The 20,034-nt window shown below is 38.4% G+C and overlaps 1 protein-coding gene and 1 long non-coding RNA gene across 3 annotated transcripts in view; one reads left to right on the forward strand and one right to left on the reverse strand.

Annotated features, from left to right (window-relative positions):
* FOLH1 (folate hydrolase 1) overlaps positions 1-13,355 on the forward strand; it is a 49,791-nt gene extending 36,436 nt beyond the window's left edge. The window contains exons 14-19 of one of the 2 annotated variants that reach the window (XM_031460532.2): positions 1,880-1,971; positions 3,999-4,089; positions 6,874-7,138; positions 7,410-7,491; positions 10,889-10,981; positions 12,331-13,355. In XM_031460532.2, the coding sequence (XP_031316392.2) occupies positions 1,880-1,971; positions 3,999-4,089; positions 6,874-7,138; positions 7,410-7,491; positions 10,889-10,981; positions 12,331-12,520 (813 nt within the window). In that variant the 3' untranslated portion in view covers positions 12,521-13,355. The remainder of the gene's footprint in view (positions 1-1,879; positions 1,972-3,998; positions 4,090-6,873; positions 7,139-7,409; positions 7,492-10,888; positions 10,982-12,330) is intronic. The other variant, XM_064492800.1, reaches the window with a different exon arrangement.
* A 1,336-nt stretch (positions 13,356-14,691) lies between these two features.
* Positions 14,692-17,772, reverse strand: LOC116155412 (uncharacterized). Its single transcript, XR_004139347.2, has 3 exons — positions 17,612-17,772; positions 16,799-16,910; positions 14,692-15,461 (listed from the first exon to the last, which is right to left on the reverse strand). It is a non-coding gene; the product is annotated as an uncharacterized LOC116155412 (long non-coding RNA).
* Between the last annotated feature and the right edge of the window lie 2,262 nt (positions 17,773-20,034).

The raw sequence follows: 20,034 nt of genomic DNA on the forward strand, positions 1-20,034 counted from the left end.
AATCCTCTGGTCCTAAAGTTCGTCCGAGTGAGTTTTCATGGCAGATTTGTATTGTTATACTGATTACCTGATTTGAACTGGACTTTCCTGTCCAGATTCACCAACTTAATAGAAATACCAATGGAAATATAATTACCAAGAAAAACAGTTATTGCCCTCAGATAGGGATTTTAAATAAAACCTAAACATATCATTAAGCTTTGGATTCCCAGGCATGGAATTTAACGTATTAACTTCTCCAGTAGGTATAGAACGTTTTAATTTGGCAATAGTCTACTCATGGTATGACTGAAGAGCGCCATTGGGTACCTGCAGTTTTATCAATTCCCATGAAATGTATACAGAATTAAATATCTGAAACGTTGTGTTTCAGAGAATTCCCACCATTTCTGTAATTTAAGGTCAATGCTGACGAAGCCTGACAGTTACATTTGTTGAGCAGGTGGATTGGTGTCTCCGTAAGACAGACCAAATGCAAAACCACTACTCTCTAGGTCAGGTTTGAAATTGTGCTGCTTGACAATTTTGGATTTTTTAAAATTCTGTTTTATTTATTTGGGGAAGGTGATTGGTAGCATTTCAAATTTTGGTGATAAACTGAGAATTTAGTAATATATTTCTGCATTATTCTAAATTTGTATTTCTCAAAATAAATGGGGTGGTACTGTCTCCTGTGTCAAAGTTTTGTGTAAACGTATTGTTTAAGTGAAATTATTTTATTGTTTTGTATTGATATTTTACAAGTTAAGATGTTAACATAAATTCTGACTCTCTCCTCATGCTTATATAAATGTATTTGTGTTCCCATTAACCTTTGCACAGTATTTAGAGAACCTGGCACACTGAATTCCATGTTTTTACTTACAGTTCCCACTAATAGACGGTGTGTAATGCATCTTGTTAAACTTTGTATCACTGGTATCTGCAAAAAGTCTTCAACAGCATAGGTAGTTTATAAATGTTTTTTGAATTTGTTAAAAAATAGAACATAAGACTTTAATTAAATATAAAATAAAGTTTTATATCACATATTGTTCAATTAGCTGTGAATAATCATGAAATATTAATTATAGGTTAGTGTGCTAAATATTTTAGCATAACATCTAATGCTCTGAATCTAGAATTCAATAGTAGTCATATTTTATTCCCTTAGTTTTCTCATCTGTAAAACCTGTAATTGTATTGAAAGCCCCATGGTTTAACACAATTCAATAAATACTCAACTAATTAAATAAAATATTAGTGCATTTGTTTTGGTATGTATTATTTAATGACTTTGACACCCTTCTTGGCACAAAGCAATATTTTTAAAAAATACCTTCCTTAACCAGCTTGTTTGTTTTCTTTTTTTTTATTTTGTAAGAGGAGGAGGAATATACTTTTGAGACTAGCATCCCTTAATTCAGAAAGATTAAAAAAAAAAAAAAAAGACCAAAAACAAAATCTTACAACCATTCATGTGAACACAATGGCTTGGTAATAATTTGATGTAGGTTTCTTTTTCCTTACACTCCATGTATTTTTTTAAATAATAGTTGCATTATACATAATAACATGAGCATTTTCCCATATTGTCAGCAACTCATTCTTAAAATTCTTTTTTTATATATAAATCTTATTTTATTTTATTTTTCTAACGGAGGTACTGGAGATTGAACCCAGGACCTTGTGCCCGCTAAGCACATGCTCTACCACTGAGCTATATCCCCCATTGTTGTCATTCTTACTGACTGCTAATGTATGAATTGCATTCCTTATTTTGCTGAATATAATTTAGCTACTGATTCCCTGATTAATAGATATTTAGGTTTTAAAATGTCTGATTTATAAGTATTCTCTCTCTCTTTCTCCCCTTTTTCCCCCCCTTCAACTTGTGCAGCTCCAGAGTCCTGATGAAGGCTTTGAAGGCAAATCTCTCTTTGAGAGCTGGAACGAAAAAGACCCTTCTCCTGAATTCAGCGGCTGGCCCAGGTAGACAATCAAAACCTCCTGCTAAAGTCAGTATGGGATCATGTTGAAAATAACAGGGTATTTTCTTTCAATAAATAATAGAAATTGAATTAAAAGTTTTCTAACCTCTGATAAAGAAAAAGCACTGCTTAGGTTGACAAATAAAGTTGTTACCAGAAAACTAGGTTAGCCTCTTGGTGGGTGTTGAGCCAGAAGACACAGCCAAGCCCAAGAAGGGGAGAAAGAAGGATTTATTACCAGCAAGTAAGGAGAGCACTGGGGATCATTCCCAAACCAGTGTCTCCCAGAACAGCAAAACCGGGGAAGTTTTGAGCTAAGGGTACGTGCATGTTCATGAGGGGCTTGAGCGAAAAATTCATAATAAAATTGGGGCAAAGTTTGACAGAGTCTTAAGCGTTAGTTGATTGAAGTCAGGAAAGGTCAACATCAACTTTCCTTAGGTTCCCATTGGTCTGGTGGTTGAGCAGTCCAGGGGGTTTGAATTCTGCAAAACAGCTCAAGAATGGGCTTGGGCTCATCCTTACCCTTGTAACAGAATGGGGAGTCCTTACAACTGCGTTACTATCTTTGCTGTTGTTACTTCTCTTGCCTGATGACAGTCATTTGTTCCTAAATTCTCTTGTCCCCTTAGATCATTAATTACCGAGACCTGTTCAAAGCCGAGCATTTATCACAAAATGACACAGGCCAAAAATGACTTCTCTTTTTCCATTTTTAAAAATTTTTTAATTTTTAAATTTAAAATGTTTTTATTATTTTTTTAATTGAAGTGTAGTTGATTTACAATATTGTGTTAGTTTTAGGTATACAGCACAGTGATTCAGTTATACATATATATGTTCTTTTTCAGATTCTTTTCTATTATAGGTTATTACAATATACTGAATATAGCTCCCTGTGCTGTACAGTAGGTTCTTGTTGTTTATATATTTTATATATAGTGGTGTGTAAATGATAAAAATGGCTTCTCTTATGTCAAGAAAGCCAGGCCTGGTTCTTTCTTTTTCTCCAGGGAACCTCTACCCTATCTGCTTAGAAAATATTATTATGTTCTTTGAGGTTAAATCTGTAAGCCATCAAACTATGTTTCTCTTTTGAATAAGTAGTATATATGTGTGGCTCTAGATCTGTCTTCTGGTCAATTTATAAATTTTTTTTCTGAACATCATACAGTTAACAAATATTTATATATGTGTAACTGAATCACTTTGCTGTATACCTGAAACTAACACTGTAAATCAACTACAGTTCAATAAAAAATAAAATTTAAAAATGAAAAAAAATCTTTTTTAAAAAAAGTGATGTGCAATTGTGATACTGTGATTCATAAGAAGAAGTGTGTATCTGGTCCTCTGAATTCTCTTACAGAGCTCCTAAAACCCTTGGAATTTCCTAAGTGACGAGAGGGACAAAGATGTCTTTTATTACGTTAGTGAGGTGACTTGGACCCCACCTAAGGTGGGGGCTCCTTGCCAGGAGAACCAACCAAGTGACTAGAGGACTCCAACTCTCAGCCCTGCCCTCCACCTCTGAGGCGGAGAGAGCCTTACAGTTGATTCAGTCATCAGCGGCCAATGATCTAATCAATCATGACAATAGAATGAAGCCTCCATAAACCCCCCAAAGGACAGAGGGGACAGTCTCCTGGGATTGAGCCCTGAAGCTCAGTGGAATCTGATGCTGTCTCTGGGTAGACAGTGTCAGAATCGGACTGAATTGTAGACCCCAGCTGGTGTCCAAAGCTTTGCTTGTAGTTGATGTGGGAAACCCCTGCATTCCCCCAGGTTGGAACTGGGTCCAGGAACCCAGAAGGACAGTGGTTACTCCTATCCATAATAGTCTTATGGAAGTAAATATTTGTGATCAGAATTGACTTTCCTCTCTCTTTTTTTTTTTTCTGCTTGTCTAAGGTGATATATCTAAAAATTGTATTTTTAGTATTAAGAATGGAGTTTAGTTAAGTTAACCTTTGATCTGCACTCAGTGAAGAACTTAACTCAAATAATCCTGTATTTTACCCCTAAAAGGATTAGCAAATTAGGATCTGGTAATGATTTTGAAGTGTTCTTCCAAAGACTGGGAATTGCCTCAGGCAGAGCACGGTACACTAAAAACTGGGTAAGTCTGTCCATAAGGTCTTCAAGATTATTTACGAATATATTTTAGACAAACAAATAATTCTGAATCAAAAAAAAAAGTGACTTAACACATCATAATTGTTCCACCCCTGATTGTGTTCAGAGATTAAAATTCTTTCAATGTGTAGTTGGTTTCTTCTGACTTCTATCTGCATGTTTATGAACAAGTATGCCTGTGCTGCTTTGCTTTCCTTTTCAGTTTTCGGTATTATGCATTTACTTCTTAGGGAAAATAGGCATTCGGTTCTCTTATACCACTTCTTGTCCCAACTCTCGAATACTGTCCCTCGTGGCATTTTCTCAGTATAGAGCTGTGCTACACTCGTTGATTAGCAGACTTTTCCTTCCCTCATGCATATGCAATTAACTCACCTCAGACTCTTAGAATATTCAAATATGTCAGGTGCCCTGGGAGATTTCATTTTCCCCGTCAGGGCTCTTCTGCTCCTCCAGTTTCTCTGGTTATTCTCTGTGCCTTTGGCACAACTCTTGCCTGTGAAATTTTCTTTCACTAAAAATCTGAGAGTATTTTTATTTCTCTTGTATTTTGGATTTTCTATTTCCTGGATTTTGTGTCTTCCTTTTTGTTACGATCTCTCTACTCATTTTGGAGCACATCCTTTAGGAACTTCTTGAAACGGGTGAATGAAAGCTACAGACCTTGCAAGTCTGCAAAAGTTATCTATACTACACACAATTCTTCAATTGTTTGGCTGAGAGCAAAATTTTGGTTGAAAATCCTGTACCCTCAGAATTTTGAACTCATTGCTTTATTTTCTTTTTGTCTTTCAGCCCCTGATCTCTTGTCTCTTTTTTTTTTTTTAAGGAAGATCTTAGTATCTTCTCTTTATGACTGTGTTGTTCTTGGCGTACACATTGTTGTATTAGTTATGCCATTTTTTAATATGCTGGGCTGGACACAAAGTGAACCCTTTGCTCTGGAAATCTGTGCACTGTAATTGGAGGAAGTGGCTTTTTCTTTGATTATTCCCTCTTTCCCCTTTCACAAACTTAGTCATTTGTTTAGCATCTAGGGATTAATTTCTGTTGTAATAGTCTGCTCTCTTTTGTTCCTATCTCTGTCTTTTTCTACTTTCTGGGATATTTTTCTCAAGGCTGCCATTCATGCGTTCTTTTTTATTAAGTTTCCTCCATTTCCTGCAGTACCTTCTTACTCTGAGTTGATTTTACTTTAGTTTGTGTGTTTGATCTGTATCTTTCAAATTAAAGGCTTTATTCAAATGCCTGGCCACCTTTGGCAGTCTGTCTTTGGGAGAGAAACCATAAAAGACTGATTGAAGCCCTGTATGCAGGGACGGTGCTTGTTGACTGGGAAGTTTCACAAGAGACAGACTGAGAATGCCTGGTCTAGTTGCTTCGTTGGGAGGCAACCGACACTGAGAACCTACAGGTCTTTTTCTTGGGCTAGTTATTTTGGCCAGACAGGAAATCTTTAATCTCTTACCATGGGGGTAGGACGTTAGGCAGGGTTAGATGGGGTTGGTGATGGGGTAGATGTTAAGATTAGGTACATTTTACTTAGGAGAAAACCACAGCAAAGAAAGGTTTAATAACCACCCAAAATTATTTGGTAATAAGTCCTGAGGCCTGGATTCAAACTCTGGCAGGCTAATTCCAGAGTCCTACTCTCAACACACCACTATATAAAGTGTTCCATTATATCAGTGTTGGTGTCACAATATCAATGTACACATACACACCGTATGCAGAGAGAGCTGATGGCTACTCTGAAGCTTTATTAAGTTACATAGTCTTATGTAGCAAAGAAGAATGACAAGGGAAATGGTTAACAGACAGTGTCTGGCTCAAGGTCATAAGACCCTTGATGTTTCGGTAAATCATGTTCATCTTGGCACCAGCAAGCCTTACAGCTTATCAGGGCAGAACGTATGAGAAACAGCTGCTTAACAACAGTCTTCCTGGACTCAGGCGGCTCTGCCTGTCTTAGGTTGCCCCGCTCTGGGGATCTTACCTGTCACTGGCTAACCAGCCTTCTCACCTCTGAGTCTGCAGCCTTTTATGACTTGTTTACCATTCCAGCCCAAGGCTCGTTCCTTTGTTCCCACAGTTGGGAGGCTACAATCAGTTAAAAAGGAAATAAATAGATAGCTAAGGATGTGAAAAAATGGATAAAAGGCATAAATCAACAATTCATAGTTTGAGAAGTCCTTGCCTCTTGCCTTTTAGGTATGTTCTTATACCTGTCTGAGCATTATTTCCCTCCCCTCAGGGAGATTCTGGACCCACTCCTGAACCCCTCCCCTGCTCAGAGGCCTCGTTTGTCCCCGCACTGCTCGTCCGAGAACTGCTCGTTCATGGAATTTATTCACTAAGCAGTTTGCAGCATTGCCCTATATAATACTGTATCGTGCTTGCTTACTTGCTTCTGACAACCCTCTGTCTTCTTAAATTTGTTTCACTCAAATGCAAATTTATCTTGTCTTTACTTCAGAAACATTTCTACATCTCCTGTTTTCTTAAAGGCAAGAATGTTAGGTTTTTCCAAGATAATTTTTATAATATCATTTATGTTCTAGACATACACTTTTTTTTAAACTAGTAAAAACCTGGGATGGGTTTTAGTATTTTAATATTAATACTTTAGTAAGTGGCTTATTGAAGTACTTAAATTCTTTATTTATTACTGACAAAAACAGTCTTAATAATATTAAGAGTAAATATGATACTGTGCATTTTATTATGTTATCTTACAAGAGAGATTTTTTTCATGCGTTTTTTGTAGGAAACCACCAATTTCAGCAGCTATCCACTGTATCACAGTATCTATGAAACATATGAATTAGTGGAAAAGTTCTATGATCCAACTTTTAAGAATCACCTTGCTGTGGCCCAGGTTCGAGGAGGAATCGTGTTCGAACTAGCCAACTCCATAGTGCTCCCCTTTGACTGTCGAGACTACGCTGTTGTTTTAAGAAACTATGCTGATACAATCTACAATATTTCAATGAAACATCCACAAGAAATGAAAACATACAGTGTGTCATTTGGTATGCTACCCTTCCTCTTTCAAAATTCACAATCTATGTTTCTATTGATCTCTAAAAGGTAATGACTTACCTTAGATCCATTTATTATCTATCGCTGCTCTATATGATCAAATATTTTATGCATACAGATGTACCTTCCATTTCAGTGACGCCTGTCTTGCAGTACACAAAGTATAAATACCTTGTTAAATACAGAAGAGGACACCTTCCTATGGTGCTCCCTTTGCTGAAGCTACAGAACGATGCCATTAAGTGCTGATTTCTGTTGCAGATGCACTGTTTTCTGCAGTGAAGAATTTTACAGAAGTTGCTTCTAACTTCAGTGAGAGACTCCAAGACTTGGACAAAAACAAGTATGTTCTATATAGATAAAGTTATACATGTAATAGATACGATGAAAGAGAAACACTAGTTGACATCTTTGTTGCTGAAATCTCTTTGGAAAATTTTTTTCTGCTTGCTTTCTGTCCACTCTAACTTCCTGTACAAGGATGGATGCCGTATCTCTCAAGAGATACTTTCCACTATAGCATCGAAGGTCCTGCACTGTATGTCCCCATCTTTTTCCAGTTTTATCTCTTGTTCTTTCAGCATCTATACATCATCCTTCAACCAACCTCTCCTATACCAAAACACACCTTCTTCCTCTCTCTTCTTAATGTCATTACCCCACAAAGAGTTCCTAATTTCCACTTCCACCTGGAAAAATTCTCTGTATCCAGAATAGCAAATAAAGTCACTACCTTTTTTTCCAAAGTGAAGCATTTAGGATTAATTCTGGTAAAAATCTCAAAAGTAAAACATAATTTGAGCAAAATTTTAAGATGGGAGGAAAATAGAGAATATTAGACACAATTTTTTTAAAAGTAGAATTTTGAGTGACTATCCACTACATATTAAATTTATTATGATGATACAAACATCAAATCTTTGGGGACTGATGCAAAAATACATAGAAAGACAAGAACAGACAGACCAAAGATTAGACTAGTGATATGTAAGGATGTATTTGTAATAAAGGATATATTGAAATCAAAGGGTTAGAAAAAAAAAAGATACATACGTTTTAAGAGATCCCAAACACCATATATTCTATGAAGCTGATTTTCTATCACTAAAAAAAAATGATGTTTCTTCTCCGTGACAAACTATCTGATGGCTTGGTATGATAATCTAGGACCCTTGGCTTTCTCTTCCTTGAGTATTTCTGTATTTGTCTTACCATCTCTAAATGATAGGAAGGTACAGTTTGTGTGTCTGTATTATAAATCCTGAAACACCTGGAGCACAAGCGACTGCACGTAATAATAGTAAATGGTGGCTAAAGTCAATTAAAGTGGATGTCGAAATTCTCAACCAAAACTTTGAAATCTGAGGAAGAGACACTTCTTTTTTTTTTTTTTTTTTTTTGTGGTCTTTTTTTAAACTGAAGTATAGTCAACTTACAGTGTTGTGTTAATTTCTGGTGTACAGCATAGTGATCCAGTTTCATATTCTTTTTCATTATAGGCTATTATAAGGTATTAAATATAGTTCCCTGTGCTATATAGCAGGACCTGGCTGTTTATCTACTTTATATATAGTAGTTAGTATCTGCAAATCCTGAACCCCCAATTTATCCCTCTACCATCCCCTGTCCCCGCTTGGTAACCGTAAGTTTGTTTTCTATGTCTGTGAGTCTGTTTCTGTTTTGTAAATAAGTTCATTTGTCTCTTTTTTTAGAGTCCACATATAAGTGATCTCATATGATATCTGTCTTTCTCTGTCTGACCTTCTTCACTTAGTATGATAATCTCCAAGTCCATCCATGTTGCTGCAAATGGCATTATTTTATTCTTTTTTATGGCTGCCTAATATTCCACTGTGTGTATATGTATATGTGTGTGTGTGTGTGTGTATACATACACACACATACACACACACAACATCTTTATCCAGCCATCCGTAGATGGGCATTTAGGTTACTTCCACATCTTGGTTTCTGTAAATAGTGCTGCTCTGAGCACTGTGGTGCATGTAGGAAGAGACACTTCTTTGAATCCTGCTTTTCTTGAGTTAATCCCTTAATTCATCGTAAAAGGATACAGAGTATTGACTCCTTGGTACCTTCATGCACACATAGCATTTAACCTCAAGACCTAGCCTCTTCCAGTCTCTCCAGGAGGCCAGCATGCTTCTGAAGGGAAAAGATCCCTTTTACCTAAGGCTGGTGCTCTGGGCATTTATCTCCCAGGGATATTTCAGATTGAACTCTGCTCTGCACAAGGAATATCCAAGCAGGCTGTGTGTATTCACATGAATTTGTGTGTTTGTAACAATGCTTTATAAATTTGGTTCAGAAACTTAGATTGTCGTATTGAAATTATGGTTCTTGCAGTTGCCTCCTTTGTTAGTTTGTGAACTGTTCACAGGTAAAGTCTATACCTAGTTTACCTTTATCCTATCACACCTGAGTTTTGATGCTAAATAAATGAGTGTTGAAAATAGCTCAAATCCAAATTGTGGGGCCTTTATTCTGTCTTCCTTTCATCAGCATGGTGAAGGGATAGTACTGAGCTCCCATTTCCCTCTAGGACATTCTGGTTGTGAACCTGGTCAGGTTTTTATGTATCTCATCTATGGAATGGGGCTATTACCATCTCTATCTTGGAGGATTTCTCTGAAGGTAAAAAAATAGTGTTTGTATAAATTGTATAAACATTCAGAGTAGTAATTGGCACATAGATAAATCAGTAAATAGTAGCTGTTATTATAAAAGCTAAAACATCACAAAACTAAGAGATAATTAAAATTTTATATAAAGTAATTTATGATTCCTTATTGTAATGATTGTTTTTTCTCTCTCCCTCCCTCCCCATCCACCTACCTATCTCTTTTTACCTACCTATCCATTCGTCCAGCCACATACCCTGCAATCCATCCATCTACAAACCTGCCTCCCTGCCCACCTTTCTTTCTTTTTTTTCTTCTTTCCCTCCTCTTTCTTTTTTCTCCTTCTTTCTTCCTTTCTTCCTTCCTTTCCTCTCTCTCCCTCCCCATGATTCCTTATTGTAACAATTATTTCTCATTGGTTAATGAAATTATGACAGATTAATCCATTGAATTTAATAACATCGTTGCACTACTCTAGACTTGCTGGTAAATCTTCAGTTATATTGAGTCATTCTTGTTACAGTAACACTCTTCCCTGCCCTCTGGAATGTGACCTCTGCAAGCAGGAAGTGTTTGATACACAGCAGGCATTCAAATGCTGTTGAAAAGATGGATTAAGCCCCACCTCTTGTGCTCACAATGGGTGTATCTTTATAATAATAACAATAAGAATACTATTAGCTGTCATTTGGTAAATACGTATACTTTTTCAGGCACACTACAGAACATTAATAAACTATCCCATTTCAATATTGAAATGACTTCTGTGAACAGATTATTAGGATACCTAACATGAAAAAAGTCCTGCCAATATTTAAGTATCAAGGTTTATCAATTAATTACTTCAATATAAATAAAAATTACTACAATTTTTTTCCCATTGGCACATTGAACTGTTTCGGTGGTTTTATAAGCCTCAGCAGAATAGCATTTTATAGGATTTTGAAAATGTAAATATGCATGCTACTGTTCTTAATTTGCATGTTACAGGAATTTAAAATATATTTTAGCTGTGTTTACTTCTGTTTGAGATTTTTAGTTTGCTGGGTATTACATGTATTTTCATGCAGCTACAACTGTCCTCCTTTCCATTTCTAGCCCGATATTATTAAGAATTATGAATGATCAACTGATGTTTCTGGAACGAGCATTTATTGATCCTTTAGGATTACCAGACAGGCCTTTCTATAGGTAAGGATAAAAATATGACTCTGTAGTCTAATACAATACCATTTTTTTCTTATTTTTTGCACTGAGGAAAAAAATACAGTTGATTTTTGCAAGCAAATAGAAAATTCCAAAATATGTGTCATAAGTGATAAATATTTATTTATGTAATGCAATACGATTGCTACAGATCTTTATTTTTATTATCTTTTTTGTTTCTGTTTATAAAACAATGTATGTTCACTGTAGAACAGTTAGAAGATCCAGGAAGTCAGAAGTAGAAAATAAACATTTCCCCCATTCAATTAGTCATATATAAAATCATGTTTATTCTTTGGTATACATGATTTTAGCCCCTCATTTTGTTTTAAGTATATCTGTATTTATGTCATAAATATATGACATAAGACATAATAAATATGTATTTATTTACTCTACCTCCTAATGTGGACATTTATTTTTTCCTAATTTTTGACAACTGTACTTATTTCAAATAAACGCAACTGTCTCCAGGTTGATCTTACTAAGTACGCAGGATGAATCAGAGCATGGATTACCTGGGTGCGACCCCATCTTTCTATACAGGAATTCTCTCAAATGATTGGAATTGGGAGTAAGGGCATCATCCAAACAGCGGGAAAGATCTGTCAGGGGCAGCACGACCATGCCCCTTTCCTTCCCGACCGCTCTGCTGTGGAACCTGTCCCTCCCTTCCAGGGCTGACGCCTGCGCGGTTGTAGCTCCTTCAGTAAAACCTCACCTCCTGGGTCATGTCGGACATTACAAAGCTGTCTGTAGTGATTCTTCATGCTCGTGCTAGGCATTCTAACGTGACTTCTCTTTTAAAGACGAAAATAAAACCCACAATAGTAGGTTGGCTGGTCACAAACAGGACTTTATAAATCACACTTGTGCTACATCTCAGAGGGTAGAGTGGTTTTTCCAAGCCAGCACGTATTTGCCATGTGCCTTGAGACTGATCTCTTCATCTCCTAGACCTCAATTTCCTCCTCTTTGAAATGCTAATATCAACTTTGTAGAGTTTATTTTTCAAGGACTAGAAAAATTGTCAATAAATAATTTAGTGGAAAGCATGACTCATAGTAGGTGATAGAGGTCCTTACTGTCACTGTCTTTATTTTTATGGCTCTGAACCACTTTTAAGTCATCTGTTTAAAGTCAGCATATAATTAATTGGTACATATTTCACAGACTAGTCTTTGGAGATTAAACTTGGAAGTTTAGTTGACAAGTGGCTTTTTCAAATCATAAAGTTAGAATTATGTAATCCAGGAATTGCTGAGTGTCCCTGTGTTTTCTCTTGTACATATCATTCGAGCAACTAATAGACAGCAAACTACTTCTGCCAACAGGCACATCATCTATGCTCCAAGCAGCCTCAACAAGTACGCCGGGGAGTCGTTCCCAGGGATCTATGACGCTCTGTTTGATATCGAAAGCAGCGTGGACCCTTCCAAGGCCTGGGGAGAGGTGAAGAGACAGATTTCCATTGCAGCCTTCACAGTGCAGGCTGCAGCAGGGACTCTGCGAGAAGTAGCCTAAGAGGGACCTTCAGAGAACACACACTGAGCTGGTGCGACGCATCAGGCAGGAAGAATCATGATGTATGTATTGATAAGCTGGAAAATAAACTTGTGTACATATATATATATATATATATATATATATATATATATATATATATACATATACACAGATAGGTATTTTTTCTTCTCTCTATAGAATCAAATAAGAAAGATAGGTGATTTTTACTCTATAATTATAGAAAGTTATTCTGAAGTTGAGCCAAGTGTTGAAACTAACAGGCTAAAATTGTAATACACTTGTGTGGCATTGTCAGAGAATCAGGTGTAATTCAGCATTTCCAAACCTACTCTTGTCAGTGCACACGTAGAAAGCATCCATTAAAGAACACATGAGAAAATACACAGAGCTGCTCCAAGCCAGAGGCCTTAGCCGGCCCGTCTCCCCCGGCTGAGGAGACCAGTATCTTAGCTCACTAGACGGGCAGCTCTGGTGTAACCCAGTGGAGGTAAATATAGTCCCTCTATACTATAATTACTTTTTTTAAAATTAGCAAATATGTTGTTTATACCAAAGGGCATACATAACATATATGTACAGTGAAAATAATAAAGAAATGGGCATTTGTAAAGCTCCCCCAATAACCAGGTTAAGAAGAGGCACATCGCAGATCTCTGGATCCCCCATGTACTGCTGACCACGCACCCTCCTTGCCTTCCAGAGACACTCACTGTCTTGAGTTTTGCATTAATCTTTGCTGTTATTTGTAATTTCACCACACACTGCTGTATCCCTTACATGTTTCTGGCTTTGAGTATTTTTAGAATATTTATAAATAAAATCATGCCATGTATATTTTTCTAGGACCTGATTTTTCACTCACTTTTGACATTTCATCCGTGTATTACTGTGGCTTTAGGTCATTAAATTTCACTGACACAGAGCATTCACTTGCATGGATATAACGTTTATCAGTTAGCATCCAGTCAAGACAGAGAAACCACGCAGAAACATAAAAGGGGAACATTATCATAAAGAATGGCTAATTATGATAGCATTGGAGCAATGAGCTACTGTCTAGTAAAAGGTAAAGAGAAGTTTAAAGAACAGAAGAATGGCAGATGTGAGGCGCAGTCATTGTCCCTTAGATGGAGGACTGCAGGAATACGCAGATGTTTCCTTAAATAGATCAGGCCATTGGATAAATCCAATCAAAACGGTTTGAACTTGCGCTTACGCCTGTGAAAACCTAATCTTCTTTTAAGAGTTTAGTAAAATATATCAAGTAAAGTGTAGTCTTTGGAAATTCTACAAAAAGGCTGAAGAATAAAATTGAGTCTATTATCCAAAAAATAAAAGACCTTCACTGGTGAACATTAGGATGCCAAGTACGGCTGCCAGTGAGCCCTGTGTTAGAAAGCAACCAGCCTGGCTGATGCTGACAACTTTTCCTCAAAAACTATCATCTTGAGACCACTTATAATCCTCATCCATGGGTGTGGAATTTGGAGATAGGAGGTTCCAATCCACCCTCTCTTCCTAGGACTTCTTGTAATTACTGTCTGTTCAAGGATTTGAAAACAAGGTGTCTCTCATGCAGTGGGCCATCTGTCTAGTCCCATGTTGTCTAACAGGGAGGGCAGCCACATCTAGCTATTAAGCACTTGAAATGTGACTAGTCTGAATTGACCCGTGCTGTTAAGTATGAAATGAATTCTGGACATCAAACACTTAGTATAGAAAAATGAATGTAAATATTTCATGAATATTTTCAGTATTAATTTTATGAACCCAATTTCTTACATCGCCTCATACCTAGAGAAGCACTAAAATCATTAATGGAGAAAATCTGCTCCTCGTGACCAGCAACCATCCCGTGACTCGCAGTAACTGTCTACCGAGATGTGTGCTTGATTGTACGTACCCCCTTCACCAAAACCCCATGTGTACTGACCTCCCCCCACCCCCTCTTCAGAGCAGCTCCACAGAGCTATCTGAGGCCATCTCCTGGGCTACAGTCATCAGTAAGCCCCAAATAAAACTGAACTCACAGCTCTCTCATGTTTTTCATTTTTTCCCGCTGGACACAATATTAATACCCATTCATGATTAAAATAAAACCCTCTTAGCAATCCTGCAATAGAGGCTCATTTCCTTAACTTGATAAAGAATATCTACAAAAAAATTTGCAGATAGCATCACAGTTAATGGTGAAACTCTGAATGCTTCTCACTAAGATTAGAAACAGGGAAAGAATGTCTGCTCTCATCATTTTTATTCAACACAGTATTGGAATTACAACCAGCACAATAGGGACAAATTTATATATATATAAATATAAAGCTATATATATATATAAAGCAATATATATAAATATGGCATACAGTTTGGAAACAGAGAGATAAAATTGTCCCTATTTGAAGATGGCCTGATTTCTTACACAGAAAATAAATCCTAATGAATCTACAAAAACTCCTAGAACTAGGACATGAGTTTAGGCAGGCCAGATGATGCAAAATCAACAGTGTTTCTATATACTAACAACAAACATGTGAAAACTGAAATTAAACACAATATGATTTACATTTGCTGCAAAGAAAATGACATAGTTTGATATAAATATAACAATACGTGTATAGGATCTGCATCCTGAAAATTGCAAAATGTTAATAAAGGAAGACCTAAATAATTGGAGAGACTTACCATGTTCATGGATTGAAAGACTAGACATAGTAAAAATGCCAAGCACTCCTAAACTGCTCTATAAGATTAATGCAATTATTATCAAAGTCCCAGCAAGAATTTTTCCAGACATATACATATTTATTATATATTTTATATTAAAAGGCAAATGATATAGAATAGCTAAAACAATTGTTTAAAAGAACACAGTGGGAGGAATCAGTCGATGCCTTGTTACGGCTTACCACGTAGCTTCAATAATCAAGACAGTGTGGTGCTGCAGAGAGAAGGCACAAAGATCAGTAGAGCATCAGTGAGCCCAGAAACAGACTCCCACAAATATGCCCAACTGATTATTGACACAGGAGCAGAAGCAATTAAGTGGAAGAAAGACAGCCTTTCAACAAACGGGGCGAGAGCGGCTGGACGTCCACAGGTAGAAGAATGACCCTCAGCCAAACATGACACCTTATGCAAAAATTAGCTCTATAAAGAATCATACACTGTAATGTAAAACGTAAACTATAAAATGTGGGGATGAAAAAAGAGGAGAAAAAGGATCTAGGACTCGTCACAGAGTTCTTTAAAAAGAGTTCTTAAAAGAGTTCTTTAAAACGTTCTTTAAAGCACAGACTGATAAATTAGACCTCATTAAAATTAAAAACTTCTGATCCACAAAAGACCCCAAGACCACTGCTGAGTGAAAGAAGACACAAAGGAGCACGTACTGTATGATTCTATTCACATAAAATTCTAGAAAATGTGAAAGAGTTCATAGTAACGTGAGACTGATCAGTGATTGCCTAGAGCCAGGACAGAAGGGCGGAATTAACGGCAAAGGGCATGCTGCAAATCTTCTGTGTCTTGATGGAGGAGGTGGTCTGCTGAATTTATTTCACATCACTCAATACTCCCAAATTGTAGGCTTTATATGGATGCAATTTATCCTATGTAAGCTATGCTTCAATAAAAACTGTTGTTTTGTTCTTATGATACGCCTTTGAAAGAGTCTGAATATAGAAATAAATGTCACGGTAACTGCCCTTAAGGAGTTCATAGTCACTCCCCTGAATGTCACTTTCTCCTATTAAGAGACTGGTGGGTTTCCACTGATCTTCTGCTTTCTTTTTGTCCTATTTGTGTTACTTATATTTGCGACACGGGATAAAGGTTTAATTTGTGGCAGACAGAATCTGAAGCTTCAATTTCCTTTCCTCTAAATCAGAGTTTACAACCATCTTAGTCTTCCTGACAGAATATGACTTTCAAATAAAATTGCTGATTAAACCCAATGGGCTGATTAAGCACGGAGAAGAAAGAATAACATTCATTCGCAGTCCAAAGTTACGTGAAGTTGAAACATCTCTTAATAAAGCAACCGGATACTTTTTATGCAGATAAAATTAGTGAAGAAAGACTCCTGCAACATTCAAATAGATTTCATCCTAAGAATGGTATAAAGGGACATCTTAAACTACCATAAATTAACAAGTATCAAAAATTTTCACACAAAGAAATTACCCACCTGAATAAATACTCAGTTTTCATACAATTCTCACCCTGCAACATTCTAAACACTTTATTTTTAAGATCAAATATACAAGACAAACTTACCGAAGAAATGATTTAATATTTTCAGCTTTCATCTCAGACAGCAGTTCGCCCCTTACATTTTGGTGAGGGCTCACTGAAGTGGCTGTTTCTTTGAGAGGCTTACTAAGCCAGCCTGGAGGGAGAATACAAACACGTATGCACACTACAGACACACATAACTGCTTTTGACTTTATAAAACTAGAAGCCAAGGGGAAAAATTTGCCCTTATCCGAGAAATACATCATGGTGAGCTTGACAACAATAACAAAAAAAAAGTCACACAGATGCAGAAAACCTTACAATTCTGCTGCTAATTCTGAGCCGGTTAAAGGAGTCTGGAGGAGGGGTAGCTTTTCGCTTCCCCACGTGTCACGCATCACACGGGCCTCTGGCTTTCCTGTTCCCCCCCGGGGTCTGGGTCAGAGCGCAGCGCCTCACACACAGGGAGCATTCCACAAACATTTACGTGATAAATGATTACGGAACGGCAGCTTTTTGCAGCGCTGCCCATATTCGCTACAAGTTTTGCCTCCTTAACGATGCTTGGAAGTGAAATCACCTTTTTCACCCCTGCGGATAGTGGCAACTCTAAACTGCCCTTGCAGCCGCCCTTAACAGTACCGTGCAGGCGGTGCGCATTTAACACACTTGAACTTCGGCCACCCTCTACTAGGAAGGCTGAAGCGGCGGAGCTCGCCGGGCCGGGCGCTCGGCCGGCCAGGGCGCCCCGCGCGCAGCCCAGCCCCGCAGCCCCGGCTCCCGGCTCCTCCGCGGAGGGGCGGCTGCGGGCGGCGGCGCCGGCCCCGGCCCCGGGGTCGGGTCGGTACACTTACCCACCAGAAATCCGCCCAGGAAAGAGGCCAGCGCTGCAGCCAAGCACATCCACAGGTGCGGACGACCCCTGGACTTGGCCATGGCTTCGGCGGGGCTGAGCGAGAGACGCCGGCCGCCGGTGCGAGGTTCGGGAGCGCGGGAGAGCGGAAAGCGCGCGCCCGGTGACGCGGAGGACGCCCAGGTCGCCGCCCACCTCGGCCGCCGCCGACCGGGCGCAAAGCCCCGCCCCTGCCCTCCAGCTCTGTCCAGAAGCGAGTGGAAATCGGCCCCAAACTCCTGGCCCCTGTGGGCCCCAAACTCCTGGCCCCTGTGAGCCCCAGGGGTTTTGGAGGGGAGAGAGGAAGCCCTGCAAGGGGAGGAGACAATCTTCCTGTTGGCCGGCAACGTCCATTCTGTTGCTCCTGGACAAAGTCGGCCTGGGGTGGGAAGGAGCAGCTGAACATGTCCCGAAGTGTTCCCTGAAAAACTCTGCTTACCAGCCTCTTTCCAGGAACTGCTCAATTTTGGCAGCAAATGCATTTAACTACTGCTTTTCCTTCCGTGTTGATTACCTTCCTGCCAGATTCTGGCTAATTTCTAACTGGTCACACTTGGGGAGCATTTCTGGTCCTGGCTGCTTCACGTGCTGCTTAACCAGGTACAACATCCGAACTGATGGGATTGGGTTCTTTCGTTTTCCTTTCCCTGAACAAGCCTCCAAATTTCTGTAATTGTCAGTTTCTTCTTCTGTAACTGGGCTTTTCCCCTACCTCACTGGAATGTTGTAGGTTCAAATTAATATTAACCATGAAAGTGCCTTGCACCATAACTGATGGTAGGTTTTTAACAAATGTCATGCTCCCCGCCCTCCCACTCCTATCTCATTTCTCCCAGAATTTTTCTTTAAAAGGTTTACAAGATGGTAGTCCTTGTAAATAGGCCACCTGCATCCATCCATTTTACCCCGGAGGAAATCTTTTAGCAATTCATGACTGGATTCCTCCTATCCAACTAAAAGCAATTTTGCAGCCAGAGCAAAAGCTACTGAGTGGACTATGAAGAGGACAGTATGTTTCTGCTTATAACCTCAACTTCACTGCGTTGTCCGAGGTCATGTTGATCTCAGTTAAGGCACTTTTTTTTTTTTTTTTTGCTCCTAACAAGTTGCTAGAAGAATCTAATTTCTTTTCCTTGCACTGTAATTGCTGATGGTCATATCTGATGGTTTTTCCCTCAGAACTTTTGTAGAAGCCTTGATCGTTAACTTTGAACCAAATATCTTTAGTGAACTAGTTGATTTCAAAATACATGTATGTTGTTGAAGCCCTAAGTAGCTTCACCTTTTTTAGCTACTAGCCCCTTTGTTACTCCTTAACTGATGCCTCCAGCATTTCCTATTTTAGAGATGAACATCTTTAAAATGATACCATTTTCATAACAAAGTCCCCTCAACGCACACACACATACAGCAGCACAGACAGAGATCTAGAATGAAGTTATTCAAATAGAACCAATAGCCAATGAAGTAATCACACTCCTCAAACCTAGTTTAAGGAACAGTTCTGTTATGGGACACAGTGGGGCGGCCGGTCAGTGACATGGTGATGCTCGGGTTGGTAAAAGAATTTACCAGATAATGTATGGGAATAGACAGGAGTTTTATTAGAGGTACATTGCCAAAGACAACAGTGAGCCACACAGACAAGAGGTGCCTGTGTGAGCCCCAAGGGCCAGTTTGGTGTCTTTTATAAGATAGGGTCACAAGGTGCCTGATTGACTTGTGCACAAGTCTCTGATTGGTTGTAGGTGAGATAAGAGTTTTAGGGTCTGTGAAGGACAGTGGGGTTTATGACTCTGATAAGGTGGGCTAAAACAAGCCAACCTGAGCAAATTCCCTAGAGCATCCAGAATTATTTTTATGTCCCATAACTAAAGAGTATTAAGATTTCAATAGCTAATCCAGTTTCTACTGTAACAGTTGGGTAACAAGGATCTCCTTTATGCCAAAAACAAGATCAAATATTATGTGTCAGTATATACAAAAATGTGTGACACACAAACTTTTTGAGAATTGATTATATAATTTATTAATTTCTATACCCTTGGCACTTTTTGTCTGCTACCCATAGGACCATGGGCTATTGATGACATATCTCTCAAAAAGCAGAATAAAATTGCCAGGAAGGAAGAAATTTTCCTCTCCCTTTCTAGGTTCTTCTGGTTGGTCTAAGAATTAAATTGGCATGAGACAGGTTAATAGGACAAATCCAAGAAAAGTTTAATAGCGTGTATACATAGGAGAGACCCAGGAGAACTGAGTAATGCACCAAAATGGCCCAAACCTCTCAAATAAGTACCATCTTCAGCTAAAGGCAAAAGAGGATGTTGGAGGTAGTTTGGGACCTCAAGTGGAGGAAGGCAATTCACATGGGGATGGAAAAGC

This window comes from Camelus dromedarius, chromosome 12 (genome assembly GCF_036321535.1).
Source record: "Camelus dromedarius isolate mCamDro1 chromosome 12, mCamDro1.pat, whole genome shotgun sequence".
NCBI lineage: Eukaryota > Metazoa > Chordata > Mammalia > Artiodactyla > Camelidae > Camelus > Camelus dromedarius.